Source organism: Lynx rufus, unplaced genomic scaffold (genome assembly GCF_022079265.1).
Source record: "Lynx rufus isolate CCGP_SWC_20201006 ecotype Redwood Valley unplaced genomic scaffold, mLynRuf1.p SCAF_28, whole genome shotgun sequence".
Taxonomy (NCBI): domain Eukaryota; kingdom Metazoa; phylum Chordata; class Mammalia; order Carnivora; family Felidae; genus Lynx; species Lynx rufus.
Window position 1 is genome coordinate 9,913,714 of NW_025814843.1, and position 12,487 is coordinate 9,926,200.

General features: G+C 56.5%; 2 protein-coding genes across 4 annotated transcripts; one reads left to right on the forward strand and one right to left on the reverse strand.

The window, feature by feature from the left end:
* The first annotated feature begins 436 nt into the window (after positions 1–436).
* Positions 437–4,212, forward strand: SLC25A35 (solute carrier family 25 member 35). Of its 2 annotated transcripts, XM_047089979.1 has the most exons (5): positions 437–1,390; positions 2,282–2,347; positions 2,789–2,941; positions 3,315–3,449; positions 3,622–4,212. In XM_047089979.1, the coding sequence occupies exons 1-5, from the start codon at positions 1,016–1,018 to the stop codon at positions 3,793–3,795; spliced, it is 903 nt and encodes a 300-aa protein (XP_046945935.1). In that variant the 5' UTR covers positions 437–1,015; the 3' UTR covers positions 3,796–4,212. The 2 variants fall into 2 exon arrangements, with proteins under 2 accessions (XP_046945935.1, XP_046945936.1); XM_047089980.1 differs by lacking the exon at positions 2,789–2,941.
* On the reverse strand, positions 4,206–5,619 carry RANGRF (RAN guanine nucleotide release factor). 2 transcript variants are annotated; one of them, XM_047089981.1, is made up of 5 exons: positions 5,441–5,619; positions 5,236–5,352; positions 4,857–5,013; positions 4,652–4,737; positions 4,206–4,480 (listed from the first exon to the last, which is right to left on the reverse strand). In XM_047089981.1, exons 1-5 carry the CDS (start codon positions 5,539–5,541, stop codon positions 4,357–4,359), a joined length of 585 nt encoding a protein of 194 aa, XP_046945937.1. In that variant the 5' UTR covers positions 5,542–5,619; the 3' UTR covers positions 4,206–4,356. The 2 variants fall into 2 exon arrangements, with proteins under 2 accessions (XP_046945937.1, XP_046945938.1); XM_047089982.1 differs by lacking the exon at positions 4,206–4,480 and having other exon boundaries at positions 4,624–4,778; positions 4,825–5,013; positions 5,441–5,614.
* Positions 5,620–12,487: the final 6,868 nt, after the last annotated feature.

The window sequence follows — 12,487 nt, forward strand, 5'->3', positions numbered from 1 at the left end:
CACCTGCGGGCGTAGCCGCAGCCTCCGGGTTCACCTGGCGCCAGAACCCAGGAGGGAGCGGATCCACAGTTTGACACAGACCCGGACAGAAGGCGAAGGGAGGGGCGCCCTCGGCCCGCGAGAGGAGCGGCCCCAAACCCCAGCCCAGGAGCCCTGGGTCCAGCCTCTCCTCCCCGCGGGAGATACAAGCTCTGCTCCCCCAACGCCCCTCCCGGAGCTTCCCATCCGCCGCGCCGGCGCCGGCGCCGGCGTGGGGAGAGTTAATTTCAACAGCCTCTCCCAGGATTCCGGGGGCCTGGTCGTCCAGAGCACCTCCCATTGGCCGCGGAGCCGGCTCGGCGCTGATTGGCTGGCGCTCCCGGCTGCGGCTCTCCCCGGCTCCCGATTGGGCGCCGCGCTCCAGTGACTGGAGTGTGGCGGCCCGGCCTCCGCTGGCTACCCCTGGCCGGAGCTGCAGCGGGCTTCGGCAGCTGCCCGGGGACGCTTATCCCGGGCTGGAGTCCCGACTTGCTTCCCCGATACAGATCGATCCCGTTGCCTTCCCCGGGACGCCACCGATCTTCTCCAGGATCCTTTTCCTCCGTAACCTGCTGTTTTTCTTTTTCCTTCCTCCCGGCTCCCATCTCCCGAATCCGCATTTCCCTCCCCTGCTCCTGGGCCCCCGTAGCCGACCATCCTCATCATTCCACCTGCCATCCTCCTGACTTCCGCCCTTCCTTGGCCTCAAATCCTTGACCGACAGAGCCCTGCCATAACCTTCTCACCAGGCTCTCCTAAACTCCTTTTTCTTCTCTCTTTGCCAGCTCCTGACTCCCAAATTCCAGCTAACCCTTGACCTCTTGACATTTGACCCTAACAGTCTCCGCTCCAGACCTCTCAATTCCTATCTCCTGCAGCCCGGACTGCTAAGACTGAGGCCCTCCCCCTGATTTCTGACCCCCCCCCCCCCCCCCGTTTCTGAAGCTCAGTTTTACTTTTTTACTCCCGGGCCACTTCCTGTTACTGCTGCCCCACCATGGACTTCTTGATGAGCGGCCTGGCAGCCTGCGGGGCCTGTCTGTTCACCAACCCCCTGGAAGTGGTAAAGACCAGGATGCAGCTGCAGGGAGAATTGCAGGCCCCGGGCACCTACCAGCGGCACTACCGAAACGTCTTCCACGCCTTCATCACCATCGGCAGGGTGGACGGCCTGGCTGCCTTGCAGAAGGGACTGGCCCCCGCCCTCTTATACCAGTTCCTGATGAATGGCATCCGCTTGGGCACCTACGGGCTGGCTGAGGCTGGGGGCTACCTGCACACTGCCGAAGGCACCCTCAGCCCTCCACGAAGCGCAGCAGCTGGGGCCCTGGCTGGGGTCATGGGAGCCTACTTGGGGAGCCCCATCTACATGGTGAGAAGAAGGATCTTGCCTGGGGCCTTCAGGCAGACACTTGGTGTCGGGTGGGCCCGGGCCTGCACAAGCTCATACTGAGCTTGGAAGTGGGTTCGCGCAGGGGATGATGGGGAATTTGAGCACCATACATCAGCGGGTGTAGGGGATCAAGGAAAGTCCCGGGCATCACAGAATTAGAATCCCGCAGTGTTCTCCTTTGAGTTTTCTGGAATAGATGAAGGGTCAATAGCCTGAGGCCCAGAGAGGGGAAGTGACCAGCTCAAGGTCACACAGCTGCTTATTGCTAGGATTAGGCCTTGCTTAGGGCTCCTCTTGGAAGATCCTGGGAGGCAGTCAGTTCTGTAAGAGAGGCAGTCTGTCTGGTCTCGCTCTCAGGGTATGAGATTCAGGGACAGTGACCCCTTCAAAAATCAGCCTCCACATGCCCCCGTGGGGTTCGGGGGCCAGAGAGCAAGTTTTACAGATGACCCCTCACAACCTGCCCCAGTTCGATGGGCAGGCTGGTTCACAGTGGTGGCCGGAGATCCAGTCTGAGAATAAGAGCTGGCATGAGAGGCCGAACACCAGAGTGTTGCCATACGGGAACAGTCTTAGGAAATGTTGCCTTTCTCCAACCTCCCCATCCCCCACCCTGCCTCCCCAAGGGAAGGAGGATGTAGAGGGGGTGGGGTGGCTTCTCCGTGCTAAGAGATCCATCCCCTGGGACTGGAGCCAAGGGACACAGAGTCTCATGACCAATTTGTTAAGTGGGAACCACAATAACTATCAGATTAAAAGGATATACCTTGCCGAACACCCCAGAGGAAGTGTGAGGGGGTCAGGCGTTCGGGTCTTTGGGGTGGGAGGGTGGCCCCCGGGCTGGAGGCTGTGATACTCTCTCGTCCCCAGGTGAAGACACACCTACAGGCACAAGCAGCCTCGGAAATTGCGGTAGGGCACCAGTATAAGCATCAGGTGAGGGTTTTCCAGCCCCACTGGCTCCTTGCCCCCCGTGCCCCTTGCCCCCCAGCTCTCTGCCTGCCCCCGACAACTGCAACCCAGCCCCGGCTCTGCCTGGTCCACCAGCTCAGCCCCACTGCGTCCCTGGAGTCTGCCCAGACCCTCTTTCCCACATGGTCCCCACTTCCTCCACGTCTCTGCACCTGTTTCTCCCATCCCATTCTCCTGAGCTGCTCATGTCCTCCCTTGCTTCCTGCCCCTATTCCGAGGTGATGAAGAAAGGAACCACGGGGGGTGGCAGATCCCTGAAGGGGCCACATGCCGACTCTTAAGTCCACACGGAACTGGTTGTCCAGACACCGGGTGCCTGTTAAGGACCCCTCCCTGGCAGTGTTAGGTGGCAGCCCCTGATGCTGGGGGGACTGAAGCCCGCCCCCGTGGTCTTCCCCCTGCCAGGGCATGTTTCAGGCGCTAAGCGAGATTGGCCAGAAACATGGTCTGGTGGGGTTGTGGCGTGGGGCCCTGGGCGGCCTGCCCCGAGTTATCATCGGTTCCTCCACCCAGCTGTGCACCTTCTCATCCACCAAGGACCTCATCATGCAGTGGGAGGTACTGCCTGGGAAAGGGGTGGGGCCACCCCGGGAACGTGGGCAGGGGGGAAGGGCAAGCTGAAGGGCCCCCCACTCCCCAGAGGGGACAGTGCTGACATTCAGTGTGAGGGAACAAAGGCTTGGGGCTCACTGACTCTTGACACCCTTCCCACAGTCCTCTTGTCGCTTACCTCGCTTACCTCGCAGAAGTCGTCTCTGAGTCCCCAAGCAGCCTGCCCTTCCTCCCTCCAAGTGTCATCACGCTGTATTACAACTGGTGGCATGGGAGCTTCCCGAGTTACCAGCTCTCTCCTGTGTCCCCAGGACGGGGCCTAGCCTTCCCTAGGCCTCGAATGATTGGCTGACAAAACTCTCCCTCCCTCCACTCTTAGATACTTCCTCCCCAGAGCTGGAAAGTGGCTCTGGCAGCTGCCATGGTGAGTGGCATTGCGGTGGTCCTGGCCATGACGCCGTTTGATGTGGTCAGCACGAGGCTCTACAACCAGCCCACGGACTCTCAGGGCAAGGTAAGGGAGTGCTCTGGAGTGTCGGCAGGCAGGGAGAGCCAGGGGGTGGGCGAAGGCAGATCGTGGGGGCAGGTGGGACAGCCAGAAAGGCAGCCTGCCGAGAAGAGGCCCCCTGGTGGGCTCTGACAGACCCCTTCCCTGTGCTCTCCCTCCCTCTCCAACCTGCTCTCAGGGCCTCATGTACCGGGGGATGCTGGATGCTCTGCGGCAGACCGCTCGGACAGAGGGCATTTTTGGCATGTACAAGGGTATAGGTGCCTCCTACTTCCGCCTTGGCCCCCACACCATCCTTTCCCTCTTCTTCTGGGACCAGTTACGCACCCTCTACCACACGTACACCAAATAACAGCCAGTCCTTCCCACACCACCACATCAGCACTCCTTAGACACTTCTGCCTCCACTATTGTGTTCTCGTGACTTCTGACCAGCGGATCTTTTCGTCCATCCAAAGGGAACCGCCTACGCCACTCCCTAACTGTCTTCTCAGGGTTGAATCACTACAAGGGATAGTTTCCCTCCCTTTCTTGGGTGTCACTTTCTTTAAACCTTCCCTACCCGTCCCCCTGGACACTTCATACCCCTCTCTCAGGGCTGAACCGGTCACTCCAAAGTATTTCCTCCTTTTATTTGGGCAGCCTTGGGTCCCTTCTGCTCTAATGCACAAACTTTACACTCCCCACTCCAAGACCAAAGGGAACCCGGCGGGAGGGGGGGGGTCCAGGTGTCTTGTTAGATGCAATGGCACAGAGATTATCTTGGGTATAAAGCAAGTTTATTTCTGCAGACAGGAGGTGTCTTATGTTTATGCACAGGGAAGGAATTAGGGGAATATCTCCAAACCCTCGCTCCCCTTGCAGAACAGGGCCCCCACGTGCTTCAGCAGCGTCACGCGGTACTTCAGGATCTTTACTGGGGACCAAAGATGCCGGGATGGTGCAGGGTCAGACTGGTCACCAGCTGTTCAAAGTCACCCAGGCTCCAGGGCAGAAGGGACAGATTTTCAGGGCTAAGAAATGGCCTGTTGTCAGGGCTTGAGGGTGGGGGAACAGATGGAGAGAGAACATCATCCAGGCTTGGGTTTGGAAGTTCCCACCTCCTGTTTCCAGGAGAACCCCACCAGCCAGTCTCCCTGCTCCTCCCCTCCCAGCAGATCCTCCTGGGGACCGAGCCATGAGCCATGTGTCCTATCTGTCCTCCTTACGGGGGCTGACTGAAGGTGAGCAGGACATCAGTCTGGTGCTGGGGCAGCCGCAGCAAGGCCTGGTGCACCGTCACGTCCTTTGCTACCTAAAGGGATCAGGGTCAGGATGCTTACCCGACCCCACCCCCTCACCCCCCCCCCCCCCGCCGCCCCGCCGGGGCCACTCCCTTCACCCCTCCAGGAATCTCACATTCCCTGCCCTCACCTGCTGGTTTTCCTTAGCCACCTGCTGCTTGCCAGAGAGGACCCAGGCTTCTTGACAGCAGCCCCTCAGGGCCAGGTTCTCCAAAAAGAGGGGCTGCACAGTTTCCACTTGCACAGCCCTAGCCTCCTGCGCCCCGCAAACGTCCTCAAAGTGGTATCTAGAGTAGGGGGAGCAGGGTCAGGCAGGGGCATCTCTCACCGCTCCGCTCCTCCCCTCCCCCCCAGCATCTTTGAGTCCTTTGAGCTTCGCTCGCTTCCGGTGATAAAGTGTTGCCCTTGGAGTTCTCATTGCCCCGATTAGACGTCCAGCCGCAGGCCCCGCCCGCTCCTCCAGCTCCGGCCCTCCCATTGGCCAGCCGCGCGGGCGCCGCCTCCCTCACCGCGCAGCCTCCTCTCCCTGCACGTGGGCCTGCTGCTCCAGAAGTTCCACGATCAGGCTCTGGTCCGTCACGCGGTGGCAGAAGACTTCCTGATTGTTCGGGACGGGCCGGAGATCGCTGGAGAGAGGCGAGGCAGACCCCCGGGGTGACCCCCGCCGCTCCCCGCATCCCACCCTGTCGGCCAGCGGTGCCCGCGCCTTCTCACCTCACGTCGATGGCCCCGGGGGGGAGAGTGGCGGAGAAGGCCCCCCCAAACAGCGGATAGTCTCGCGTGGGCTCCATGCGCCTGGGACTAGGTTCGGGCATTACAGAGATGCACGAAAAACCCACGTGCGGCCCCGCCGCTTCCCCTCCGGCGTTTCGCCGCCGCCCCGGCCGTCTCCGGGCCACCCTAGTCCCGCCCCTTTAGCGTTTGGTCCCGCCCCGCGGTCGCGTTGGCCAATCGGCGCCTGCGTCTTCGGGGCGGTGCCCGGCGGGGCGGATCCCGGAAGCCACGCTCTCCCGGGGGTCCCCCACCCCCGACCCCCCCCACCCCCGACCCCGGCGTCTGCCGAGAGCTCTGATCTCGGTTTGGGAATAATGATGCCCGCCTGCTCCCGAGCTCGCGCCCACCCGTCTCCTCTTTTAAAAAGGGTTGCACCTCCTAAGATTGTCGCCTGAGACCCTCGTTAGGGACCCTTGCTCGTGCCAGGGACCGGCGCCTAGATGGGGTCTCCTGAGTCCGGGGAGAATAGTTTGAGGGTCTCGCAACTCCCTCTGTGGGGCCCCTTGATGGCAGCGAGCTGCAAACCAGACCGCTAATTCCCGGATGCGGGGAATTAGGGATACAGTGGGGCCAGGTGTGGGGCCTGGTTAGGATTCAGGCCTCATGCTTTCCTGGACGCGAGGCCCAACCCGGGGATTATAATGCTTAATCCCTCTCAAATCTTGCCTTGAGAACGCGGTGGGGAGTGGGGAGGGTGGCCGCCCCAACACGCACCTGGAGGAAAACACGGATTAAACCCTCTGTTGTTTCTCTTTTATAGATTTTTAGAATGTTCTTAAAGTGTCTGCTCAGTGATATCCTGCCAGCTAGTGTCTCCATTCACGTTTGATCCCCAGCACCGGGCAGTGTTTAGAACATAATAGACCCATTATGTATTGTTAAATGATTCAATAAACCCCACCCACGGGGTTCCAAGTGGGACTATACTACGGACCCTAATAATCTAGTGGCATTGGGGTCAGGGGACACCTCATTTTTGGCCCCTTACCAAAGCTGGAGGGTACAGAGGCAATTAAGACCCGATCCCGTGGAGTACACGTTGACCCAAAATTCACTAGGGCATCCTAGGGGTATTTTAGCCAGCGCATCATCAGGAGCCAAGACTTGGAGATGAAACGGCATATTTTGGGAGAGGCTAGCGTATCAGTTTGGCAAGGGTGCGGTGAGGAACAGGTAGCGGGCAGCTGTGAACAGTGACGCCGGAGAGGCTGCCTTGTGCAGGGTCTTTATCGAGCATCCAAAGGAGCTTGGCCTGTTCTCTTCTGACTGCTGGCATCAGACTTCTCTCAGCCTCACGTCCTCGTCTCTAAAACGTTAGGATTAAAAGAGCTATGGACGTAGCGGCATCTCTGGATCTGTTTCTGGGCAAGGAGAGTGGACTAGGTTTGATCCATGAGGAATTCTAGAGAGGAGGGGAGTGTTACAGACCCCAGAGGGAGAGAAGGAGCTTGGGCAAGGGAAACCAAGGGGGCCAGATCCCAGAGGTCTACTCCATGTGGCCTCTGTCAGGTGGGGAGTGGCAGACCTCTTGGTCCCTCCCTCCCCATCTCTGCCTGCCACCTCCCCCCACCCCCAGCCCAACCCCACCTGCGCAGTACCAGCTCTAACTGCTTTGTGAGCAGTCAAGCAGATAGGGAACCCTTGGAAAGGGGATTTCAAGGACAAAGAGGTTAACGGGGCCCTGGCACTGGGCACAGGGGGTGGGGGCCTACTGAGCCAGGATTAGGGAGACTGAGGAGAAAGCCCTCCACTTCATCTATTTGGGTCTCTGGCATGCCAGGAGTCATGCTGTGCTGTGAGCCTTGTGTGAGACTGGGGATTCCTGGCCCGCCACAATTCTCTGGGGGCTCAGGTTAGGTCCGCTCTTGCAAGTGGTGAGAGGCAGACCTTCATGAAGTGACACAGGCACGGGGCCAGACCCCCATCCTCACTTGGCAAGCTCCACCTTGGACTTTGTTTCCCTTCTCTCACCGTTTACCTCTGTCTTTGTGCCGGTCACTTCCTCTGGCCCTCCCAACTGCTGAGCCCTTGCATGTTCAAGTGCAGTCTCCCAAGAGACAGAAACTAACTGGGTCATCCAACTGGAAAGTACCTGTTTGGCAAGCCCTCGTGCTTGGCCACCTCCCAGGCCACTAGCCAGACACGAGTGAAATCCCTGGTCCAGCTGGCCGTCGCTAGGATGAAGGGTATCATGGGACGAGTCACAGTAGACCCAGGTGGCCCAAGGGAGGGTGTGTGTGAGGGTTTGTCCGGCTCTCAGCTCACTGGTTGAAAGAGATCTGCAACTGATGGATTCCGTACCCCTAGGATGTTCCCTTAGGTGATGCCCTGCATGCACTTGATACAGCTGTTTTCTTTGGGGACAGGTGTCCCAGAGCACCTTTGAGGGCACCAGGGATTGGAAGTGATGGACTTGGACCAGAGAGGTGACCTCAGTATCCAAAGTCAAACATCAATTTTAGGAAGAATGAGGGTGACGTATATACTTCTATTAAGCACAGGTTTTTTACCTTTTTTTTTTCTACCGTGTGTCCCCTTGGCCGTTTGGTGAGGCCCATGGACCCCTACTCAGGAAAATGTTTTCAAATTCATAAAGTAAACTATGTATGACTACAAAGGAAATGAAACTATGTAAATATAATAATCAAAATGAAAACCCCAGATTTGTTTTAAAGTTTATTTATTTTGAGAGAGAGAGAGAGAGAGCGTGCTTGCAAGCAGAGGAGAGGCAGAGAGAGTGGGAAAGAGAATCCCAAGCAGGCCCCACGCTGTCAGCGCAGAGCCCAACGCGGGTCTCCGTGCCACGAACCGTGAGATGATGACCTGAGCTGAGATCAAGAGTCAGATGCTTAACCAACTGAGCCAGCCAGGCGCCCCCAAGCCCCCAGGTTCTTGTTAGAGTCAAGATGTGCTTCTCTGATATCACGTTCACAAGATCTAACAGCAGGTCTGGAAAGTGTGACGTCAAACTGGCAATGCACATACATTGTACCTCAAGAGATCAGCAACCCCTGTAATGTGACGGTATCTGCAGCCGCCATTGTGACAGAGCCTCTGGTACTGTTCCTGCTACTGTGGTATCTACAGTCACAACTGTAGGAGCTGCTGAATTTCAATCGGAAATAAGCATAAATGCATAACAAGCGTTTCCGATTGGTCATTGGAAATAAGCATACTTCTTTCCCCATCCAAGTTGATTGATCGGAGCGTAAGGAACCCAGCTGTGGGGGCGCCTGGCTAGCTCTCGTGCGACTCTCCATCTCAGGGTTGTGAATTCCAGCCCCAGGGTGGGTGGAGACATTACTTAAATAAAACTTAAAAAAAAAAAAATTTTTTTTTATTTTTTATTTTTATTTTTTATTTTTTTTTTCAAAAAATTTTTTTTCAACATTTATTTATTTTTTGGGACAGAGAGAGACAGAGCATGAATGGGGGAGGGGCAGAGAGAGAGGGAGACGACACAGAATCTGAAACAGGCTCCAGGCTCTGAGCCATCAGCCCAGAGCCCGACGCAGGGCTCGAACTCACAGACCGCGAGATCGTGACCTGGCTGAAGTCGGACGCTTAACCGACTGCGCCACCCAGGCGCCCCAAAAAAATTTTTTTTTAAATAAAAAGAGGAAAAGACAAACCGGGCTATGAAGTACGTGCCATGGCCGTGGACTAGGCTCTGAGAAAAAAAATCCAAAAATGTGTGAAACACGGTGTCACTTTCTGAGCCCCCAGCGGAGCGAGAGAGCTGGGGTGAACAGTCTCCATCCCGTAAGGTTATAGACATTAGTGCCCTCACTTCCCGGTTGAAGCTGCCTCGGAGAGGTGCCCACGGTCCTGGGGCAGCCAGTGGTAGCCCTGGGAGATTTCTAACTAAAGACCTGGCATCGTGAAGGCAGTGTTTGAGGAAGACCATGTACCCTTGTATTGGGGATGATTCTATAGCTGTCACCCAGAACCCCCCCCACCATGCCCCACGGACCTTTCCAGCCCTGTATCTCCCCCTTCTCCCCTCATGCTCTATATGCAAGGTACTCTGAACTTCCTTTAGCCCTTTGGCTGAGTCATTCTCTTTCATGCCTTAGTGCTTTTACACATGTGCCTTCTGCCTAGAACTTTCTCCCTCTCTTCCCTGGCTAACTCATTCTCAGGGTTCACTGATCCTTCAGAGGGCTCCTGTGATGCTTGACCTCCTTGTCCCCACTGTAGATACTCACTGTACTGTAATGCTCTAATCCTCAGTAGATTCTAAGCACCAGGAGGTTTCTGTTGTTTTGTTGTGTTGTGTTTTGTTTTGTTTTGTTTTGTTTTAAGAGAGAGAGAGATTGAGAGACCACAAGCGGGGGAGAGGAGTAGAGGCAGAGAAAGAATCCCCAGCCATGTGGGGCCCCACATGGGGCTCAAACCCACAAACTGTGAGATCATGACCTGAGCCAAAGCCAAGAGTCAGACACTTAACCGACTGAGCCACCCAGACGCCCCAACCATACCCATCTTTCACCTTTAGCTTCCCACTGAGTTGTACGGGGCCTGGTCCATAAATATTTATCGAATGGATATTGCTTAAGAGACAAGCAGTTATTTACCAGTTAAAACCAGTCAAGAGATGTCATAAGATAAAGAACTCGACTGGCCTTCCTTCTTAATTCCTGAGAGGGAAACTAAATCCTTGGGATCTTCCAAGTGACGGGGGTTCCTGGTTACTCATGGCGGGCCCTGCTAGCTTGCACTAATGGGACGACTACATGGTTTATGCAAAGGGAAGAGTCAGGATGAGCGCAGGCCACACTGTAGAGACCAACCATGTTCGAGCCACTTGATATCAGCCCAATCAGACCCCAAGCCCCAGTAAAAACTCTGGACACTGAGGCTCAGGGAGACGTTCTTGGATGGTAAACACACCGATGTGCCAGGAGGGCGATACCCCTTGTCCCCTGGGGGAATGGGCTTAGAAGGTCTGCTTCTAGGACCCTTCCAGACCCTTGCAGTGAAACAGCAGTCCTAAGTAGAGCACTTCCCTGAGTTCTGTGAGTCATTCCAGTGAAATATCGAACCTGTGGGCATTGCAGGAAGCCTGGAATTTATAACCACTTGGCCAGAAATGTGGGTGACTTGGGGACCCAGGAGATTTATAGTTGGCATCTGAAGTGAAGGTGGTCTTGTGGAAAACAATCTATAACATGTAGCACCTGATGCCACCTTCCAGTTGGTGTTGGACCAGTTAGGGTGACATAGAATAAGAGGTCAGTGTGATATCCCAAGTTCAGGGTGATGAGGGTCTGTTCTGCGCTGGTAGAGAAGGGAGAGGAAGAGACGGCACCAGAAAAGCCATGAGCAAGGGAAGCCATGACCTGGGTGATCCCAGGTGGAAGGAAACATGGAGATCAGTGTCCAAGATGGAGGCCTGGCCGAGAAGAATGGCTACACCGATGACAGAAATAGGGCACGGGCACCGAAGGGTTTGGCTGTGGGGCCAGGAAGAGACAGCATCCTTTCCTCCAGCTCCCAACGGTGGAGTGCAGGTGCCTATGATTCTGCCATTCCTCCTTGTCACCGTGGGTTGTCCGTAGCCAGTCACACGGAGGCGACAGTACCATGTGCCAGGGCTCAGTGACGTTTCTTCCTGAGGACCCTCTGCCCGGAGCTAGCGGACGGCACACAGCCTCAGAGTGAGTCATGGGTCCTTCTGGATAACCTTTTCCGTAAGTACATCAGGGCCTCCCAGATCCTCACCTCCATCCCAGATGTGTCCTGGCCGCCCACTGGATACCTCCGTCGGTGCGTCCTGAGCACAGCACAGCCTCTTGACCCAAGCGTGCCCCCTCCCCAGTGTTCCTATCACGGTTAATGAGATTATCATGGGGCCGGTCCAAGCAAGAAGTCTGGGCTCCACCATTGCCCCCCCCCCCCCCCACGCTCTCCTCCTCCCCTCACATCCAGTTCCTGGTGAGTCCTGCCTCCTAGTGTCCCTGGAACCCTTCCATTTCTCTCCATCTCCAGTCTGGGCCAGCATTTCCTGCCTGGAGAGTGCCACGCCTTCTTCCCCGGACCCCCCCACCACACACACCCTCCTCTGTCTTCCTCCCCTGCAGCCCTAGTGGTAGTCCCATCTCTACCCCGAAACAGACCCCTTCTAGAGATTCCATGTTGCTCTCTGGAGAAATTCCAGGTTCCCTAATATGCTTGTTAGGTCTTTCCCCAGGCCTGTCCTCTCTCCCACTTAATACTCCAGACACCCCTTCGTTCAAGTCCTTACATCACCATCTTTGCGAGTCAAGTCTCCACCCCCCCCCCCCACCCCGCCCCGAGCTTTCCTGTAACAAGGTTAGTCCTCCCTCAGGCCTCAGCCACTCCGGGGAATCCCTCCCTGAGCCTGAAAGCTTGGGCCGAATTTTGTGGCCACAGGACAGGCGAAGCCGCACACACCCACCCCTTCTGGGGGGTGGGGGACTGACTCACAGTGGCCAGTACTCCCAGTGGGCTGCTCCCTGAAGCCAGGGCTGCTCCCTGAAGGTCCTTCCCGAAGCCAGAGACGGGACTCCAACCCAAGCCCCACCCCAGCAGTACCTGGCCCTCCACCATCTGGCTGTGTGCTGCCCCCACATATCCAATGACAGGCTGAAATTCTGTGTCTCCCTCTCTCTCTACGTCTCCCCTGCTCGCACTCTGTCTCTCTGTCTCTCTCTCTCTCAAAAATAAATAAACATTAAGAAATGTTTTTAGGGGCGCCTGGGTGGCGCAGTAGGTTGAGCGTCCGACTTCAGCCAGGTCACGATCTCGCGGTCCGTGGGTTCGAGCCCCGCGTCGGGCTCTGGGCTGATGGCTCAGAGCCTGGAGCCTGTGTCCGATTCTGTGTCTCCCTCTCTCTCGGCCCCTCCCCCGTTCATGCTCTGTCTCTCTCTGTCCCAAAAATAAATAAACGTTGAAAAAAAAAATTTTAAAAAAAATGTTTTTAAAAATTGGGAAAACAGTAAGACTTAAGGGTTCTCGTGTCTT